We start from the raw sequence: 18,200 nt of genomic DNA on the forward strand, positions 1-18,200 counted from the left end.
CCCCGCCTTACCTCCTTCCCTTCCCCACAGCACCTGTATATGTTTGTACGTATTTATTACTCTATTTTATTTGTACATATTTATTCTGTTTATTTCATTTTGTTAATATGTTTTGTTTTGTTGTCTGTCTCCCCCTTCTAGACAGTGAGCCCGCTGTTGGGTAGGGACCGTCTCTATATGTTGCCAACTTGTACTTCCCAAGCGCTTAGTACAGTGCTCTGCACACAGTAAGCGCTCAATAAATACGATTGAATAAACGAATGAATGGAGTCCAGGGCTCAGGAGCTGCTTTGTTCCAGGAGCCCCCACTTTCCCATCCATGATGTAGTAGCAGGACCCATTCTGCTGAAGTCCAGGTAGCAGAAGGCATGCGGAAACACGAACAGGTCCACCCTCGCCTTCTAGATTGTAAGCTCCTGGAGGCCAGGGATGGTGCCTAAGGCAGCTTGGAAGGTGGGAAAAAGCACTGTGGCTTGGTGGAAAGAGCATGAATGAGCCTGGGAGTCAGCGGACCTGGGTTCTAATCCTGACCACCACTGATCTGCTGTATGACCTTGGGGAAGTCACTTGACTTCTCTGGACCTCAGTTACATCATCTGTGTCATGGGGATTAGGATTGTAAGACACCATGCAGGGCATGGACTGTGTCCAACCTGATTAGCTTGTACCTACCCCAGCACATAGTATAGGACCTGTCACATAAGCGCTTAACAAATACCATTTAAAAAAGGAAACGTGGTAGATGGCGGTGGTCAGAGCTATGCCTTTCCTTAATATCTTCCTGTCCACAATCCCCCTTTTTCCCCCTGTTCCTTTTCACTCCCTCCTTTCATCATCTCCCTTTTCTGTTCCTCCTCTCCCCCATCCTTCCTCACTGTATTCCCATCCCTCTCCCCTTTTGGCTCCCATCCTTCACTTTATAATGCACCAGAGCTGAAAAGTTCAAATGAGGAAAAAGCTCTTTTATAGAATCCTAGAAGTGAAAAGGACATCACTGTCATCTGACCCATCTGCCTCTAGGCAGGTAAGTGGGTGAACGATCAAGGATTTTCCTTGAAGGTATCCAGTTTAGCTTGACATTCTTGTTGGCCCAGGGGAAAGAGCACACCTGTGGGAATCAGGAGATCGGGGTGTTAGTCCAAGTTTTGCAGGAAGGGGAAATGCCTGCTGGGGCTTTGCCATCAGTGGTGAAGATTTCTGACCAAAGAGCCATCTAGCGCATTCCACGAAGCCTGAACAACAGCCAGTTAGCTTGGGCAGCAGAGACCATGGCATTTCCCAAGGCAACCACCTGCTAAATTATGGCAATATGACCCAGTGTCAACTTTATGCTGAGGACACTTTGTCCTGCACATAAAAAATCTTGGCGTGCACTTTGCAGTGTGCTGCATCTATGCCTGCCAGTTTGCGTCCCGTACTCCTTGCCCCAGGGGGATTGGCCCAGAAGACAGAATGCATATGACACCTTGCAAATCAGAAGTCTAAAGAACGAGGTTCAACCAGTGACTTCATCGTCTTCATCATCATCTTCACCTTTCTTAGGGTCAACAGAAATCTCTCAAATTAAGCCTGAGGTACATTACACAAGCCCTTCATACACTTGATGACAATTTGTAGCTTTGTCCTTTCTAAGGAAAAAAAAACCATTCCTTTAACCTTTCCTAGAAGACCTGCTTTATATCCCTTACCATTTTTTGCCATTCTTTTAACCCTCTCCAAGTTCCACCGGTTCCTTTTTTAAAAGTTTGGTGGCCAAAACCGCAAACACCCCCAAGTACCTGAGAACAGCACAGGGACTATTTTCTGACTATTTTATACATCATACTCCTGCTAATGCATCTTCCTACCCTGTTGACATTTGAAATATTGGAACTGCATTGCTGACAAATAATCAGTTTGTGATTAACTGTGAGCCTTCGAAGATTTTTCCCTCTATACTATTTCTGAAGCAACCCTTACTCCCTTAATGGCAGGCTATTTTTAAAATTAACTACCTGCAGTTCTTCAGCTTCTCCTGTTTCAGAAGGGTTATGCTGGGAGACCCACTTAGGCCACATTCCTGAAAATGGCATTACTAGATGAATAAAGAAAAAGACTGACTAGGTTCCAGAACTTCATTGTTTGCGATCTTATCATGCCATTTGATATTGAGTATGACCCGTAAGTGATTCCGATGGACTTGTCTGCTGTGTGACCTTGGGCAAGTCACTTCACTTCTAGACTGTGAGCCCGTTGTTGGGTAGGGACCGTCTCTATATGTTGCCGACTTGTACTTCTCAAGTGCTTAGTACTGTGCTTTGCACATAGTAAGCACTCAATAAATATGATTGAATGAATGCATGAATGTACCTCAGTTAGCTCATCTGTAAAACAGGAATTGAGACTGTGAGCCCCACATGAGACAAGGACTGTGTCTAACCCCATTTGCTTGTATCCACCCCAGCACTTAGTACAGTGCCTGCCGCATAGTAAGTGCTTAACAAATTCCATAATTATTATTATTATTATTGTTATTAATTGAACAAGGAGATGGATGTGATGCCTTTGTGCGGTCTGAGTCTCTCAGTCATAGAGTAGGTTGGACAACACTACAGCTTTGTAGACCTTCTGTTTGGTGGAGACCCTGATGCCATGCTACCTCTACACTCTGTTTGACATCTCTCAGAGGATGTGCTGACCTTATTAACTCTGCTTCCTATTTCTTTATCTGTTATTCCATTGTTGGTAAGTGTACTGCCTAAGTAGCAGAATTCAGGTAATGCTTTTAGTTGGGTATTGCCAGTACGCATTTTTAGTTGCATGTGTGGCTACCCTGGTGCAGGCTGATACTTCACCTCAGTTTTCTTGAGACTGATCTTTAGCCATGGCATCTAGCAGATTTGGTGAAACAATTTGCAGTCAATTGCATATTTTCTAGGGTGTTTGTGGGCTTATAGGGGACAGTCATATACATACAGTCATTCTCGAATGACTGTCTCCAGGACTTTGAGGTGATTCCTCCTTCACGATTTCACTACAACTGCCCTTTCCTCGCCATCCAAACTGCTATCATTTTAATAGAATCACTTATCCTCTCCCGCCTTGATTACTGTATCAGCCTCCTTGCTGACCTCCCAATTTCCTGTCTCTCCCCACTGAAGTCCATACTTCACTCTGCTGCCCAGCTCGCTTTTCTACAAAAACGTTCAGAACATGTTTCCCCACTCCTCAAGAACCTCCAGTGGTTGCCTCCTCATCAAACAAAAACGCCTCGCCATTGGCTTTAAAGCACTCCATCACCTTGCCCCCTCCCACCTCACCTCTCTACTCTCCTGCTACAACCCAGCTCGCACACTTGGCTCCTCTAATGCTAACCTTCTCACTGTACCTCGATCTCGTCTTTCTTGCTGCCAACCCTTTAGGGCCCACGTCCTTCCTCTAGCCTGGTACACCCTCCCTCCTCAAATCCAACAGACAGTAACTCTCCCCCCACTTAAAAGCCTTATTGAAGGCACATCTTTTCCAAGAGGCCTTCCCTGACTAAGCTCCCCTTTCCTCGTCTCCCACTCCTTTCTGCGTCACCCTGACTTGCTCCCTTTATTCATCCCCCCTCCCTGCCTCACAGCACTTACATACATATCTATAATTTGTGTATTAATGCCTGTCTTTCCCTCTAGGCTGAAAGCTCGTTGTGGGCAGAGAATGTGTCTGTTTATTGTTATTTTGTACTCTCTCAAGTGCTTTGGACAGTGCTCTGCCAGTAAGCGCTCAATAAGTACATTTGAATGAGTGAATGAATGAAAGCATTTCCCAGAAGTGTGAAAGCAAATTCTAATACTTGCATTGAGGTCTCTGGTTGCGTCCTCCAGCGTTGTTTCATAGAACAAGTTGAACGGGGCCAATTCTGCTAAGGGTCCCTGTTTTACCCCATTGGCTATGGGGAATAGGTCAGACAGGCTACCACTGGCCCTGACCTGGCCTGCCATGCCATCATGGAGTAGTGGGCAGGGAACGTGTCTGCTAATTCTGTTATATTGTACCCTCCCAAGCACTTAGTACAGTGCTTTGCGCCTAGTAAGGGTTCAGTAAATGCCACTGATTGATTGATGTAGTCTCAAAGTCTTCGTGAACCTTTCAGAACTGCTAAATTTGCTTAGTAGTTTCCAGAGCCCAGATCTGCCGGTCATATCAAATGCTTGTTTTGTTTTATGGCATTTGTTAAGCACTTACTGAACTAAACACTGGGGTAGATACAAATTAATCGGATTGGACAGAGTCCTTGGCCCACACGAGGCTCACAATCTTAATCCCCCATTTTGCGGATCAGGTAACTGAGGCCCAGAGAAGTGAACTGAATTGCCCAGGGTCACCCAGTAGACAGGTGCTTGATTGTTCGCCACTGCTGGGCAAGATACTAGCCAAAGCTGAGCACTCCTGGGCCAGCTGCTAAAGGATATCGGCAACCGGACCCTCCCGGAGTCACAGTGGGGCTTCAGCCCACATCATGGCACAGCGGACGTGATCCATGATCACGTAATCCATTAGAACCCAGGCTCTTCTGACTGTCAGGCCCATGTTCTATCCAGTAGGCTATGCTGCTTTGCTATAGACTGTGAAAACTATGTAGAGTCCCTGGTACCGTTCGTGGCACTTCTTCTGCATCTGACGGACAGCGAAGATCACGTCCGCTGTGCCATGCTGCGGGCTGAAGCCCCACTGTGACTCTGGGAGGGTCCCGTTGCCGACATCCTTTAACAGCCGGCCCAGGAGTGCTCTGCTTTGGCTAGTATCTTGCCCAGCAGTGGCGAGCAATCAAGCACCTTGGAAATCGCCCCACTAATCTTCCCCCTTTCTTCATGGTTTGGAAAAACGGGACCTTGAATCTAGAGAAAACAGTCAATTCAGTTGAATTGGAGATCAAAAATTCTCCAGAACCCACCTTCTCACTTGGAACATAGACTCCATATTTCTGTTACACTGAGCATTAGGGTATGTTTCCTAACAGAAACATGCCGTTCCGTTCAGATCACTATTAAATAAATGTGCCGGTGTTTAGTTTGATAGGCAAGAAGGCTGAGAGGAAACTTTTTCAGCACAAATTCAAGTTGATAGGATATGGTTTGGCACCTTTAAAATAGTTACTACAGAAGATGCCACTCTCTGAAACAAAGCCACATACTGTTCTAACAGTGCCATTTACTAGATTCTGAATTAGTACTTGTGGAACACTTTCTATTTTCAAGCGTTCTTTACAACTAAAGTACTAGGTAGCTTCCTAACATTCGTATTAGGCTGAAGGCCGGCCATTTAAAGTGTCACAGCTATTTTCAAGCATCGAGTTGAACCGCCTTTGTTTAAAGCTGTTTACTCACAGACCATCTTAAATGTTCTTTCGGAGCCAGTATTTTCTTTGCTTACTCTTGGCAATTTTAAGGCATGCCATGGTGAACTTTCCCCTGCCCTTAGAAATTGTGTATTTTAATAGTAAATTCACTGTGGTTCCCATTTAAAGAGTTGGTGATTTTCCTCAATTTGAAGATTGCAGGGAAAAGGCAGGCTTTTTTGTATGTGGGGAAAATAAGAGCAAAGACACACCCTGGAAGTTTCGATGTTTGTTTTCTGTTTTCTTTAGAACTTTTTAAAAAAAATTTGCCCCCCCCACCCCCCTTTTTTTAAGGTCTTGGATATTAGGTTTGCTCTTTAATACTAGACGTTTCAGGTCGGGTCTAGTTGCTCATGACTTGTTCCTTGCACCGTGGTATTTGTTAAATGATGTGCTTATTTATGCCTGTCATGTTTTATTTGTTTTTGCAACCTTTAATGTCATCGTAGGGGAGTGAAAATTCTTGAAAAGGGGGCTGAAACCAACTCAGTGTTAAATTGACTTGTTATTTTATTGTTTTAAATAAAGCAGTGGGGCCCAGTGGATCGAGCTTGGGCCTGAGAGTCAGAAGGACCTGGGTTCTAGTCCTGACTCTGCCACTTTTCTGCTGTGTGACCTTGGGCAAGTCACTTAACTTCTCTGTGCTTGTTACCTCATCTGTAAAATGGGGATTCATTCCTTCATTCAATCGTATTTATTGAGCGCTTACTGTGTGCAGAGCACTGTATTAAGCGCTTGGGAAGTATAAGTTGGCAACATATAGAGACGGTTTCTACCCAACAGCGGGCTCACAGTCTAGTCCCAGTTGGGACATGGACTGTGTCCAATCTGATTAGCTTATGCTTACCCCAATGTTTAGTATACTGTCTGGCACACAGTAAGCCCATAGCAAATACCATTAAAAAGTCCTAAAACCCTAACGCTATTTTTTTTCCATTGTATTTATAACTAGGGGGCAGAACATATTAACTGGCAAGTTGCTTTGCTCCAGCCCAAACATTTGTATGTTTTCTGAAGAAAACTGGCTTTTCCTCTTAACTTGAAAAATCATGAAATATGATTTTTTTTTCCCTTTTCTCCCCCACAGGTGCTTGGCAGATGTTTCTTGACTGTGATGCAAGTCCACTTTCAGTTTTTGTCCCAGGCTTTACAGAAGGTTCAACCAGTGGCACACTCTTGTTTTGCCGAAGCAGTAGCTCACGAGAGGAAAAATGTCAGTGGTACGAGTACCTCTTCCTTGAGCCCTACGACTGAGCTAGAAGATGCATTGCGGTCATGGAGAGGCGCCGCAGAGGTAAGGCTCTCTCTAGCAAAGGCTAGTTGGATTCTGTTGATTAACCTGTCGTTTTAGATATCCAAATGTGAATTGCCCTAATTCTCTGTTATGGTTAACTGAGCATACATCTGGCAGCCAGAGATTTAATTTAAAAGATGTTCACACGGTCTGGAATTATATGACTACCCTGTTCACTTATAATGGGTGACTTTGGATCAGTTGATCTTTGACAAGGAATTCAATCACTAGGTGTCCTGTCGTGTCGGCGAGATTTTAGAGAGGTGAAGTAACCGTACGTAACTCAGGCCTGAAAGCTCCAGATTTCAGGTTTTTTTCCCTGTTCTCTCCATGGGGAGCGTGGGGTTGAAATGCATTCTCCAGAAAGGCTTTTGCCCCTTGTGATGATTCTTACCTCGTTTAGACTATTTTGGTTGCAGCGGTGGGGTTATTAATAACTTCCCCAAGCAGAGGAAGGAATGTGCCACCGCTCGTCTCCACTGAAGGCTAAAAGGAATTATACATATCAACAGCTCTAGGGAGCATGTGAAAGTAGCCAGATAATGAGTGTGGAAGTATTTAACCTCTCCCCCCCCACCAGAAATAAAATCCACTGTAGATTTTTGAGTTTTTAGAAAAGTTAGCATTTTAGCCCTCCTAATACTGTGGACTTGTTTGTTTTGTGGGCAATAAAGTGAAAGGGGACACTCTGTCAAGGCCAAATTTTTCCTTGCAGCTTTGTTGCCCTGTGAACCATAACTAGCAGCCATCTTAAATCTTAGAGTATCCATTTTGAAGAGCATATGATCCCGTATGATCTTTGGCAGATTTCCATTCTTATTTTCTTTTGGTCATGCAATATTTCTCATTTTGTAGTCATTTGAGAAAAACCCAGATTGAGTGCTTTTGAACACTTATTTGGTTGTTCACATAGACATATTCATCATCTTTACCGGAAATCCTGACAGGATACCTGTTATCACTAGCATCAGCAGGGAATAGGACAACAGATAAATTTCCTAAGTAATTACAACAGTATAAGAGCCCCTTTCATTCTAAGTTAATCTAAAGCTGTGGCAGGTAAAAAGCAACACTAACATTTTTCAAGTGTTTTAGAACTTGAAGTGTTCTAAACTTCTTTTTAGAAGTTCAAGATTTCAGCATCTAGGATGTTATGTGTAATTATACACTGATTGCAGTGATCTTGTAGTTTTTTTGCTTTACACATACTCCTGTTTTGGATTATATTTTACAATTTCTAGGAATATTGAAGCCATTTTGGAACTTAAAGTTGTCTAGGCGTTTGTTGGGATAAACAAGTACGTGCATAAATAGTGAATTTAAAGCTATGGAATATTGGGAATATTGAAGCCATTTTGGAACTTAAAGTTGTCTAGGAGTTTGTTGGGATAAACAAGTGCGTGCGTAAATAGTGAATTTAAAGCTATGGAATATTGGGGGGGTGGGGGGAGGTTGCTAGATCCTTTCCTGCTGTGATCCCTGTGAATTTGTGTGACTTTTAAAAATGCCTATATTGCCTTAGGAAAAAAATACCTCACTTTTGAGTGACCTAGATTTAGAATGTTTTGTTTTGCCTTGATGTCATAATGTGTTCTCTTTCCTATTTGTGAGATGTGATTAGAATGTTTGTCCAATCTTCAAAAGCTTCACTTCCTTCCTCCAAACCCCTCCCTTTCCTTAGTTTATTTTATATCTTTGCCAAATTTTGTGATGTAGAGAAACTGAACTTTCCCCCTGAGTGGATAAAGTATGGGCCTGGGATCCCGCTCTGCCACTTGCCCTCTGTGGGATCTTGGGCAAGCCACTTAATGGCTCTGTGCCTCAGTTCCCTGAACTGCAGATTGGAGGTTCAGTACCTGTTCTCTGTCCTTAGACTGTGAGCCTCATGTGGGTCAGGGGCTGTATGTGGCCTGTTTAACTTGGATCTACCCCCGCATATAGAACAGCACTTGACACATAGTAAAGATATATAATATATATCTTTATACGTATGTAAAACCATAGAATGGCATTTTCCCGTAGGGCTTAATTGGAAAATTGTGCTAAAGGTCACTTCCTCCACTAGGCTTGCTCAGATTTACCTCACCAGACTTCACCCCCTTCCTGCTCCCAGAGCTTTCTTATTCCTCTGTAAATAGGTTGTTCTATATGTTTTTGTTCTATACCTTGTCTCATGTGATATATGCTGTGTGCTTGCATATTCATTATTCTGATCTCCCCCTATTTGGTGGTTAGCTTCTTCAGGGCAGACACTCGGATTTATGTTTTCCTTTGAAGTTCCCAGCAGCTTCTAGAAAAGTGGTCTGCAAATACTGGGTGCTCATTTGGTACTGATGCTTGAGTAATAGTTCATATTTTCTGTTCCTTCAGGGTATTTCATTAACTGAGGTGCTAGAAGTTTTCATTTTGTGATGGACTCTATTTCCTGTTTTCCCATAGCTATTACTATTGGTTAGATTGCCATTTGGTGGAAGTTATAAAACTGTAGATTTTAACTCCCCCTCTAATTTTGTTGTTAAAGGCAACATGCAGGCTGAGAGAAAGAGGTTGCGATGGCTGTTTGGCTGGAATTGAAGTCCAGCAACTCTTCTGTTCACAAAGTGTGGCAATTCCTGAACACCAGCTGAAAGAACTGAACGTGAAAATTGACAGTGCTTTGCAAGTGAGTTGTTTTTCTTATAAAGACCAGGAGGGTGTTGTCTGGGGAAGAGGGATGGAGACTGGAGTAAGTTATGTTGGAGTGTGTTGTGCAAACGGTATGATGTTGAATCTTATGATCAATTCTTTGTGTCTTTAATGCTTCATCTCTGTTTAAGGGGAGTCTGATGTGTGTATATCTGTAATTCTGTTTATCTATTTTGATATTATTGATGTTATTGTTTTGTTTTGTTGTCTGTCTCCCCCTTCTAGACTGTGAGCCCATTATTGGTTAGGGATTGTCTCTATCTGTTGCCGAACTGTACTTTCCGAGAGCTTAGTACAGTGCTCTGCACACAGTAAGCGCTCAATAAATACGATCGAACGAAATGAATGAACAGATGCACATTTAAGATTATAGCAGCTTCACTGCTCATTCTTATTAAAATGCAAGAGTTTCAACTGCTTTGCTAATTCATGTTTATCTTTTCATTCATTCTCCGAAAGTGGGTAGTTGTACCCTGATAACATGCCTGGAAAAGAATAGACTCATTTATAGAGTTGTAAATAACTGAGTTTCCCCTGCCAACTGCAGGGGTTAGATTCTTGAAAGAACACATGGTTGGTAAGGCCAAAGGTTTATGGAATAAAGGGGGTTGGGGACTGCCTGACTTTGGTATTATACTCCCCCAAGCAATTAGTACAGTACTCTGCACTCAGTAAATACCACTGATTTAATCACATAAGGTGAAACTCAGGAAGATTTGTGGAATAATACAAAAAAATCTAAACCCAGCAGTTACGTGCATATCTGTAATGTATTTATATTGTCTTTCTGTCTCCCCTTCTTGACTGTAAGCGTACTGTGGGCAGGGAACATGGCTACCAACCCTCCCAAGCACTTAGTACAGTATTTTACACACAGTACACCCTCAGTAAATGTGATTGATTGATATTTCATATCAAATGCAAGAGGAGAGCTTTTTTCTCAGTGTCAGTAGTTCATTAGCATCGTGATTCAGGGAACTAATTAGTAACTGTTTTATGCTGATGAACCACTTTGGGATGGAGAAGTGAAGTGTGACACATCCTGAAATGACAGGTTCTGTTGTTATCTGTGGCCATGGAAAACGGGTTATTCAAAAAAGTGTTTTGATAGCCAAGGTGATACACAGAAAATTGAGGGAGGATACTTAGAACTGTGGCTGGGAAAACTGGTTGTACAAGGGAAATCTTTGCTTAATGCAAGACTAATGTATTTATTCTCTTTTTCAGAACTACCCTTTGGTGACAGTACACTGCACCACAGAAAATGGACAGACTTCTAAAGAGAGATTTAGAGGGGAAAGATAGATTTCAAGAATTATTTGTATTGGACTTCAATACATCAAAATATGTAGTGCCCTTTCTTTAGGGAAAAATGAGTCTGGAACTTTCATGAAACCAGATCACATCAGCGGTATTTATTGAGCACTTACTGTGTGCAGAACACTGTACTAAGTGCTTGGGAGAGTACAGTATAACAGAGTTGGTAGACAGTTCCCCTGTTCACAGTGAGCTTACAGGCTAGAGGTCATCTTGTGGGATTCTGGGGGCAAAGCTTCCAGGATCAGGGCTTTTTGCTGATGTGGCTTCACAGTGTGGATTAGGTCAAAATAAAGTACAGAATCCTGAGTAGTTAGTACATCACTCCAAAATTCAAAAAACCTACATATCCCTTCCAAACCATAGTGGCAAGTCTCTTTGATCTGCTTTAGTTAGCTATTCACTCTTTGTACCCCCCAGAAAAAAAAAAACAAATTATAATGGTTACCGATCTTTCTTTTTAGGCATATAAAATAGCTCTGGAAAGTTTAGGCCACTGTGAATATGCAATGAAGGCCGGTTTCCACTTGAATCCAAAAGCTATCGAAGCAAGTTTGCAGGTAATGTTCTGTCGTTTCCAATTTTTTTGTAGATCTTTTTTTTCTTCTGATCTCAATTTTTTTGACAACTTAGCTTTTGGATTTGCAGTTTATTTCTCCTCATTGTTTAATATTCTATTTTAAGGGCTGTTGTAGTGAAGCCGAAGCCCAACAGACAGGAAGGAGACAAACTCCACCTCAGCCAATTCAATGTGAACTCCCTACGGTCCCTGTTCAGATCGGCTCACACTTTTTGAAAGGGATCTCTTTTAATGAATCTGCCGCTGAAAACCTGAAACTAAAAACGGTAACTTTGCTTTGGATTTTGCCTTCTTCAGCATGCCCCTTTAGAAGTATTTAGTCGAATCAGTCAATAGGAAAAGAGTAGAGGTTCAATAAAAACAAACACGAAGAAAAAGCATTGGCTGAAAGTCCGTGAACTTTTTAAATAAACACGGTTATCAATTGTTAGTGTCTTTTCACTAGCTTTATGGAGTGTTTTACTGATTTACTGAAGAGTTTTCCTTATTAAAAGTATATTGTAAAATTCTTTTAAGAATGGCCTGTACCAAATGTGGAAGGAATTAGTCTTGTGAACTAAAAGATAATTTGGAGTTTTACTAGCATACATTTTTCTCAGGAACTTTGATTTCCCTTTCCATTATTTAAAGAGGGTTTTAAATGAGGAAATTGTACTAATTTATTACTGATGAATTAGATTGTGCCGCATTTGGAAACTTATGTATACTCATACATGTGAGATTGTTGGAGAAAAAAGGGATATTAACCCAAAACATACTGGTGATATTTTTGACTTTACAATACCATTGCCCCAGGCCATGCAGTTTATCAGAGTTCAGTTTAAATGACCTTCAAAATATGGAAGAATTGAGCTACTTTGAGGCCTTGCTAGGGTTATTGTGTCTTCTGTTGGGGAATGTTTTAATTTGTGGTACCCTGCTTTACAAAAGATTAATAGTATGTATCCAGTTATGCCAGGTGAGTGTAGAAATTTGATGTAGCAATCAGGGTGTATTTTGGGAACCCATAATATGTAAGATTGAGCACTCAGTGGGTGGTCAGTCATGGAGTTACACTGTTTTCCTGAAGACAAATGAAAAATTAAATCTTTGATGATAAAAAATTACTCTGGTTTCTCCACTCTTTGTATGAAGTCAGCCAAATAATGTATATTCATGTAAATTTCAAATTGTGACCCAGTTATATCTAACACAGAGTAAACTTTTCCCCCCTCTCTAACATCCAGCACACAATGCTACAGCTAATTAAAGAAGCCGGCTGTCATAATGGGATTACACCAAGGGACGATTCCCCCGTAACTGACATATTGAATCAGGTTTGCCCTTCTACTTGGCGGGGTGCCTGCAAAACTGCTGTGCAGTTGCTGTTTGGCCAAGCTGGACTGGTAAGTGACTATAGATGCCAAGGATCAGAGAGAAGCACATCGATCAGTCAGTCAGTTGTACTTCTGAGTGCTTACTCTGTGCGGAAAACTGCGCTAAGAGCTTGGTCGAGTGCTGCAGAACAGAACTAGTAGACACGCTCCCTGCCCGAGAGGAGCTCATGGTCTTGGGGGGAGGTAGGCATTAATAGAAGTAGATATCTAAATAAGTGCTGCGGTTCTGAGGGAGGGGTGATAGAAGGGTGATGCAGAAGGGAGAGGGAGAAGAGGAAATGAGGAAATTTGCAATATAATACATCATATATTGGGTATCAGCGTATCTGTATATTCACATTTTTTTCTTTAAAAAGCTTTTATAGATTGACAGCCAAGTCTCCCCACCCGTCAAAAGCCTCCAATAGTTACTCATCAATCTCTGCTTCAAGGGGTAACTCCTCATGGGTAGCTTCAAGGCGCTCAGTCAGCCCTTTCCCTTATGTATCTTTACTCCTCTCCCCTTACGACTCAATTCTCATATTGTTCTCTTCCAATTCCAATTTACTCAGTCTGTCTCCATCTTGCCTCTCTCGTCATGGACTCTTTGCTCACGCCCTCCTTCCTGCGGACCACTACTCTCCCGTCTTCAAAGCCGTACTTAAGTCACATCTCTGACGAATCTTTCATCTTCCCATCTTATTTCCCTCCCTGATATGTCGCCTAAGCACCTGAGTCTTAACCCCCTGACACTAAGTTACTCACCTCCCTCTCCTTTCCACAGCACTTATGTGCCTACCTTTATACTTTAATGTATCTTAGTGTCTGTCTCTTCAGAATGTAAGCTTCTTGAGGGAAGGGATCATCTCTAGTAAGCTCTAGTGTACTTTTTATCTTTTGTACTTTTGTACTTTATGTACTTTTCCAAGAGCTTGGTACGGAGAGCTCTTCACAGAGTAAGCACTCAATAAATACTGTTGATTGATTGAGCGGTGAGGGGCACTGATGTTCTAAACCCAGATATCATGGAACGGTGACTGTCGATTGATTTGGGTGGAGGGGGGACTGACGTTCTCGATATTCTGGAACAGGTACTGGTAATACAGCTCTAACATCTTGTGTTTTTCTACTAAGGAAATCAGAATTTTGAGAGGAAAAAAAGCTGACTACACAAAGATTTATGTGCATGTCTTCCTTGCATTTTAAAATTGTCAAGCCATTATCGTTCTAGATCGCCAAGTGGTTCTCGGCTAACCTTAACTAGTCACCTCGTGAGAATAAAATTACCATTACTTTAGAGTGCATAGTGTCTTCTAGCTAGACTCCCATTTAAAGATATAAGGGTGATTGTAGGGTATTCCCATCTGAATGCAACAGAAAGTAATTACAGCTGAGGCTGGGGTTTTTTTGTTTGTTTTGTTTTTAGGGTTTAGCAAAGTCAAGCACAAAGCAGCCATTCTTTCATTTTATGATAGGTGAGAATTTAGAAAATGTCATCTTGAGGATGTTACTGCCTGGATTGGAAAAAATTAAACTCTGAAAAGTAAAGCAACTGCCAATTTAAAATGTGCCATTATCAACTGCATCTTTGCCACTTTCATGTCATTGGTGAATTGTTCTCCCTGTTGAGTCTGTTTCAATTAGATACCCATTCTTCATTGAGTGAAGCAGGTATTTGAACAATACTTGCTTCAACTTGAAGCACCTATTATTAAAAATCGTTTGAGAGACTGATAGGCATTTGAAAATGCTTTTTGTTTAAATAAGGAGAGAAGCAGCGTGGCTCAGTGGAAAGAGAATGGGCTTGGGAGTCAGAGGTCATGGGTTCTAATCCCGGCTCCATCACTTGTCTGCTGTGTGACTTTGGGAAAGTCACTTAACTTCTCTGAGCCACAGTTACCTCATCTGTAAAATGGGGATTAAGACTGTGAGCCCCACGTGATCACCTTGTATCCCCCCAGCGCTTAGAACAGTGCTTGGTACATAGTAAGCGCTTAACAAATGCCATCATTAATAAATGGAACAAAAATATAAAAACAAGAAACTATAGGTTTATCCACACTAGGCAAAAGAGCACGCTCATTGATTTGAGAAAATACATGAATGGTAAAAAGCTGTTTCTTATTTTTAATCTAATACAGTTTTCAATTGTTTTACTGCCTAAGGCATTAGTATTCATTATACTTCTTTCTGTAGTTGATTTCATGTGAAGGCCAATTATGGTCTCTTTAGATTATTGTTCTCTGGGTGGATGTAGAGAGGAAGCACCTGTAAAACATGAACAATAGCTGTCCGGTGGACAGGAAGCCATTTTCAAAGGACCCACTGGGCTCGAATGTGAGAAATGTGTGTTGGCTGAACTTTAATTTTTTATTAGTTAAAGGTCAGAGGAGTGAATCATGAATAGATAAGAAGCTAAACATCCTTTGTCGTACTATGTCCAAAACAGTTTTGATTTGAATCAGAGATGGCCATTTAGTTGAATATAAGTGTACTGTGAAAATTAACCTTAGCTCATGGTGAGGTGCAAGGGCAAACTTTTACTTTCTTCTAAAGAGGAAGATTTTGATAAAGGGAATAGCTAAAAGAGAAAAGCTTTATCTTGGTTTGGAAAATAGTCATTCATTCAGTTGTATTTATTGAGCCCTTACTGTGTGCCAGAGCACTGTACCAGGCTCTTGGAAAGTACAGTTCAGCAATAAAGAGTGACAATCCCTGCCCACAACGGGCTTACAGTCTAGAAGGGGGGAGACAGACATCAAAACAAGTATAAACAGGCATCAACAGCATCAGTATAAATAAATATATCTTTATATTCCTATTCAAATGTTAAAATCCACCCTTCTATTGTTGAATAACTTCCACGGCTGCGTTAAAGTGTGTATAAAATGAGTCAAAAGTTCCTGGGCACCTATAGACTACATAATTCATCAATCAATCAATCAATCAATCATATTTATTGAGCGCTTACTGTGTGCAGAGCACTGTACTAAGCACTTGGGAAGTACAAGTTGGCAACATATAGAGACAGTCCCTACCCACCAGTGGGCTCACAGTCTAAAAGCTTATTGCTAGCATACATTATATCTTTGATTCTGGGATAAGGGACACTTGTCCTCTAAGATATCTTTGGTGATATGAGCCCCCCTCAACCACTGTTGTAAGTTAATATGAGAAATATACTCATATTGGTACGCAAGGACTCAGAGAATAATGTACCCAGTTCTTTTAGGAACTGTTAATCTGAAAACGCAATTCTGGATTTGGAATGCCACAGGGCTGGAAGAAATGGTTTGAACACTGTGTAAAGGGCGGTGTCAGATGCAGGAAGTGCTGCAGTGCAGGTTTCCCGATGTTTATTGGGAAAATGTAATGTCCTTGTTTTAGGAGAACTGGGTGCGTGCCTATGGTAGAAGCACAGGGACTTTTGACTCTCCCAGTGCTGTGGAGAAGGGAAATGACACACTACTATGTGCATTCTTTTCTTATTTTTCCTCTGCCTGTTCAGTAATTTTGAAATATTAATGGTCTTCTTCAGTTTAGCACACTGCACTCTCCGTCATTCCTTAATTTTCAGTTGAAGTTTTGTAAGAGAAGGGTGTCATATAGAAAACTGATGGGAAACACACGAAATTGGTGACCTAAATTATATGTACGAATTTCATCAATGTATTAAAACTAAGCCTGACTGATGGAAAAAGGTAATAGTGCCTCCAAGATATGGTGATGTTGTTCACAAACTACCAAGAGTTCTTAAAATGTCAGTCAGGTATTGGAGTTCATCTTTCAAATGAAGCCAAAGAGTTTTACTGGATTTGTTGCTAATGGTGGGTAATTTCTGAGCAACTTTGGGGGTGACAAGAGTATCAACAAATGGACTGAACAGCACCAAAATGTCTGATTTGAGATTCAGGGAGCCAGGAATAGAGTAAGTTCCTTGTGGGCAGGGATGTCTTTACCAACTGTACAGCATTGAACTCACCCAAGTGGGTAGTACAGTGCTGTACATTCAGTCTGCACTCAGTAACTACAATTGATCAGTTGCTAGATTGATTTTTGTTTAGAACATGAAGATTTACAGTAGGGCAATACATTTTAATATCTTCCTCCTGCTAACTCTTTTGAAAAAGAAATCAGGCGATGGGGATTAAGCAGTAATTTTTCACACGCATGACTCAGCCATAAGTATACCTTGCCCCTAGTTAGTGTTGTGACTAGTCAGTTTTTATTAATAAAAGAGCAAAATTCCAAAGATTCTTCATTCAGTGGTATTTATTGAGTACCTATTGTGGTCAGAATAATGTACTAGGAAAAGAAATAGATTAAAGGACAAATAAGATTTGGGTCTTGGCTTTCAGAGGGCTCACAATCTGATAGGGAGAGTAATTGGTTATGAACATATGAGAAATTTGAATATATAAAGATGATAATGTAATTTCATGTGGAAAACAGGTCTTGGGTTCCAAACCTAGCTCTGCCACTTGTCTGCTGTGTGACCTGGGTAAATCACTTAACTTCTCTGGGCCTCAGTTCCCTCATCTGTAAAATGGAGATTAAGACTGTGAGCCCCATGTGTGGGACAGGGACTGTGTCCAGCCCGACTATCTTGTCAGTGCTTAGAACAGGGCCTGGCACATAGTAAGCTCTTAATAAATACCATTATTATTATTAGTAGTAGTAGTAGTAGTTAACACAATAAGAGCACCATAACACTGAACTTGAAGGAGCATTATTATTACAGGGCAGTCCAGAGCCCAGCAGCCACAATGAAAATCTTCCTAATGTTAAATTAAAGGGGGTACCCTCCCCCCGCAAATCATAGGCCATTTTCCATTTTATTATATGCCAACAACGTATACTTTCATATATTTCAAACTTAATTATTTGTTATCCATTTCTGCCGTTTGGTCCCCTCTGAATTTCTGTTTTGTAGGTTGAAGACCTGATTTAGTATATCTTCCTTCAGTTTGATTTTTCTGCTGCTGCTGTTGTTGTTGAATTTTAATTTGAATATCTGGCATGGAGATTTTGAATGAGATGCTTGGCTGATTTGTTTCTCCAAAAGATAACCAACATGACTCTGTTGTGTTGAACTCTCTCAAACACTTAGCACAATGCTGTGCACACAGTAAGCACTCAGTAAATACCATTGATTGAGAACAAGACCTCACATACTATGAGATAGTTGGAAACTCATAATCTGTATTTTGTTATGAGAGTCAGGTGTCTAATTTCAAAAATGTTATGGAAAACAAATGCTTTCATTTTGTTTTGCTAGGTGGTGGTTGATACAGCACAAATTGAAAATAAAGAAGCATATGCTCCCCAAATTAGTTTAGAAGGTTCCAGAATTGTGGTTCAAGTTCCGTCTACTTGGTAAAGTTGCACTTATGGTGATCTTTTTTTTTTCCTAATATGGGGGAAGATCTTTAATGTAATGTTTCCAATTAATTAAATAGTTCTGAATGAAGCCCATGGGTTTACCTATGTGAAAGGAAGGCTTGCATTGTTATAGATTTCAAAGGTAGCAATACAGAGGTTTGGGCCATTGAGAATAATTTGAATGCTTATAAAGGGCATTTTATGCCTCTCTGGAAAGTAATTTTG

At 41.1% G+C, this 18,200-nt stretch overlaps 1 protein-coding gene across 3 annotated transcripts in view; it reads left to right on the plus strand.

The window, feature by feature from the left end:
* GARRE1 (granule associated Rac and RHOG effector 1) overlaps positions 1 to 18,200 on the plus strand; it is an 85,561-nt gene that overhangs the window by 52,283 nt on the left and 15,078 nt on the right. For all 3 annotated transcript variants that reach the window (XM_038753386.1, XM_038753385.1, XM_038753387.1), the window contains 6 exons: positions 6,450 to 6,656; positions 9,178 to 9,318; positions 11,123 to 11,218; positions 11,343 to 11,504; positions 12,465 to 12,623; positions 17,872 to 17,969. In XM_038753386.1, the coding sequence (XP_038609314.1) occupies positions 6,450 to 6,656; positions 9,178 to 9,318; positions 11,123 to 11,218; positions 11,343 to 11,504; positions 12,465 to 12,623; positions 17,872 to 17,969 (863 nt within the window). The remainder of the gene's footprint in view (positions 1 to 6,449; positions 6,657 to 9,177; positions 9,319 to 11,122; positions 11,219 to 11,342; positions 11,505 to 12,464; positions 12,624 to 17,871; positions 17,970 to 18,200) is intronic.

The sequence above is a fragment of the Tachyglossus aculeatus genome, chromosome 11 (assembly GCF_015852505.1).
Source record: "Tachyglossus aculeatus isolate mTacAcu1 chromosome 11, mTacAcu1.pri, whole genome shotgun sequence".
Lineage (NCBI taxonomy): Eukaryota > Metazoa > Chordata > Mammalia > Monotremata > Tachyglossidae > Tachyglossus > Tachyglossus aculeatus.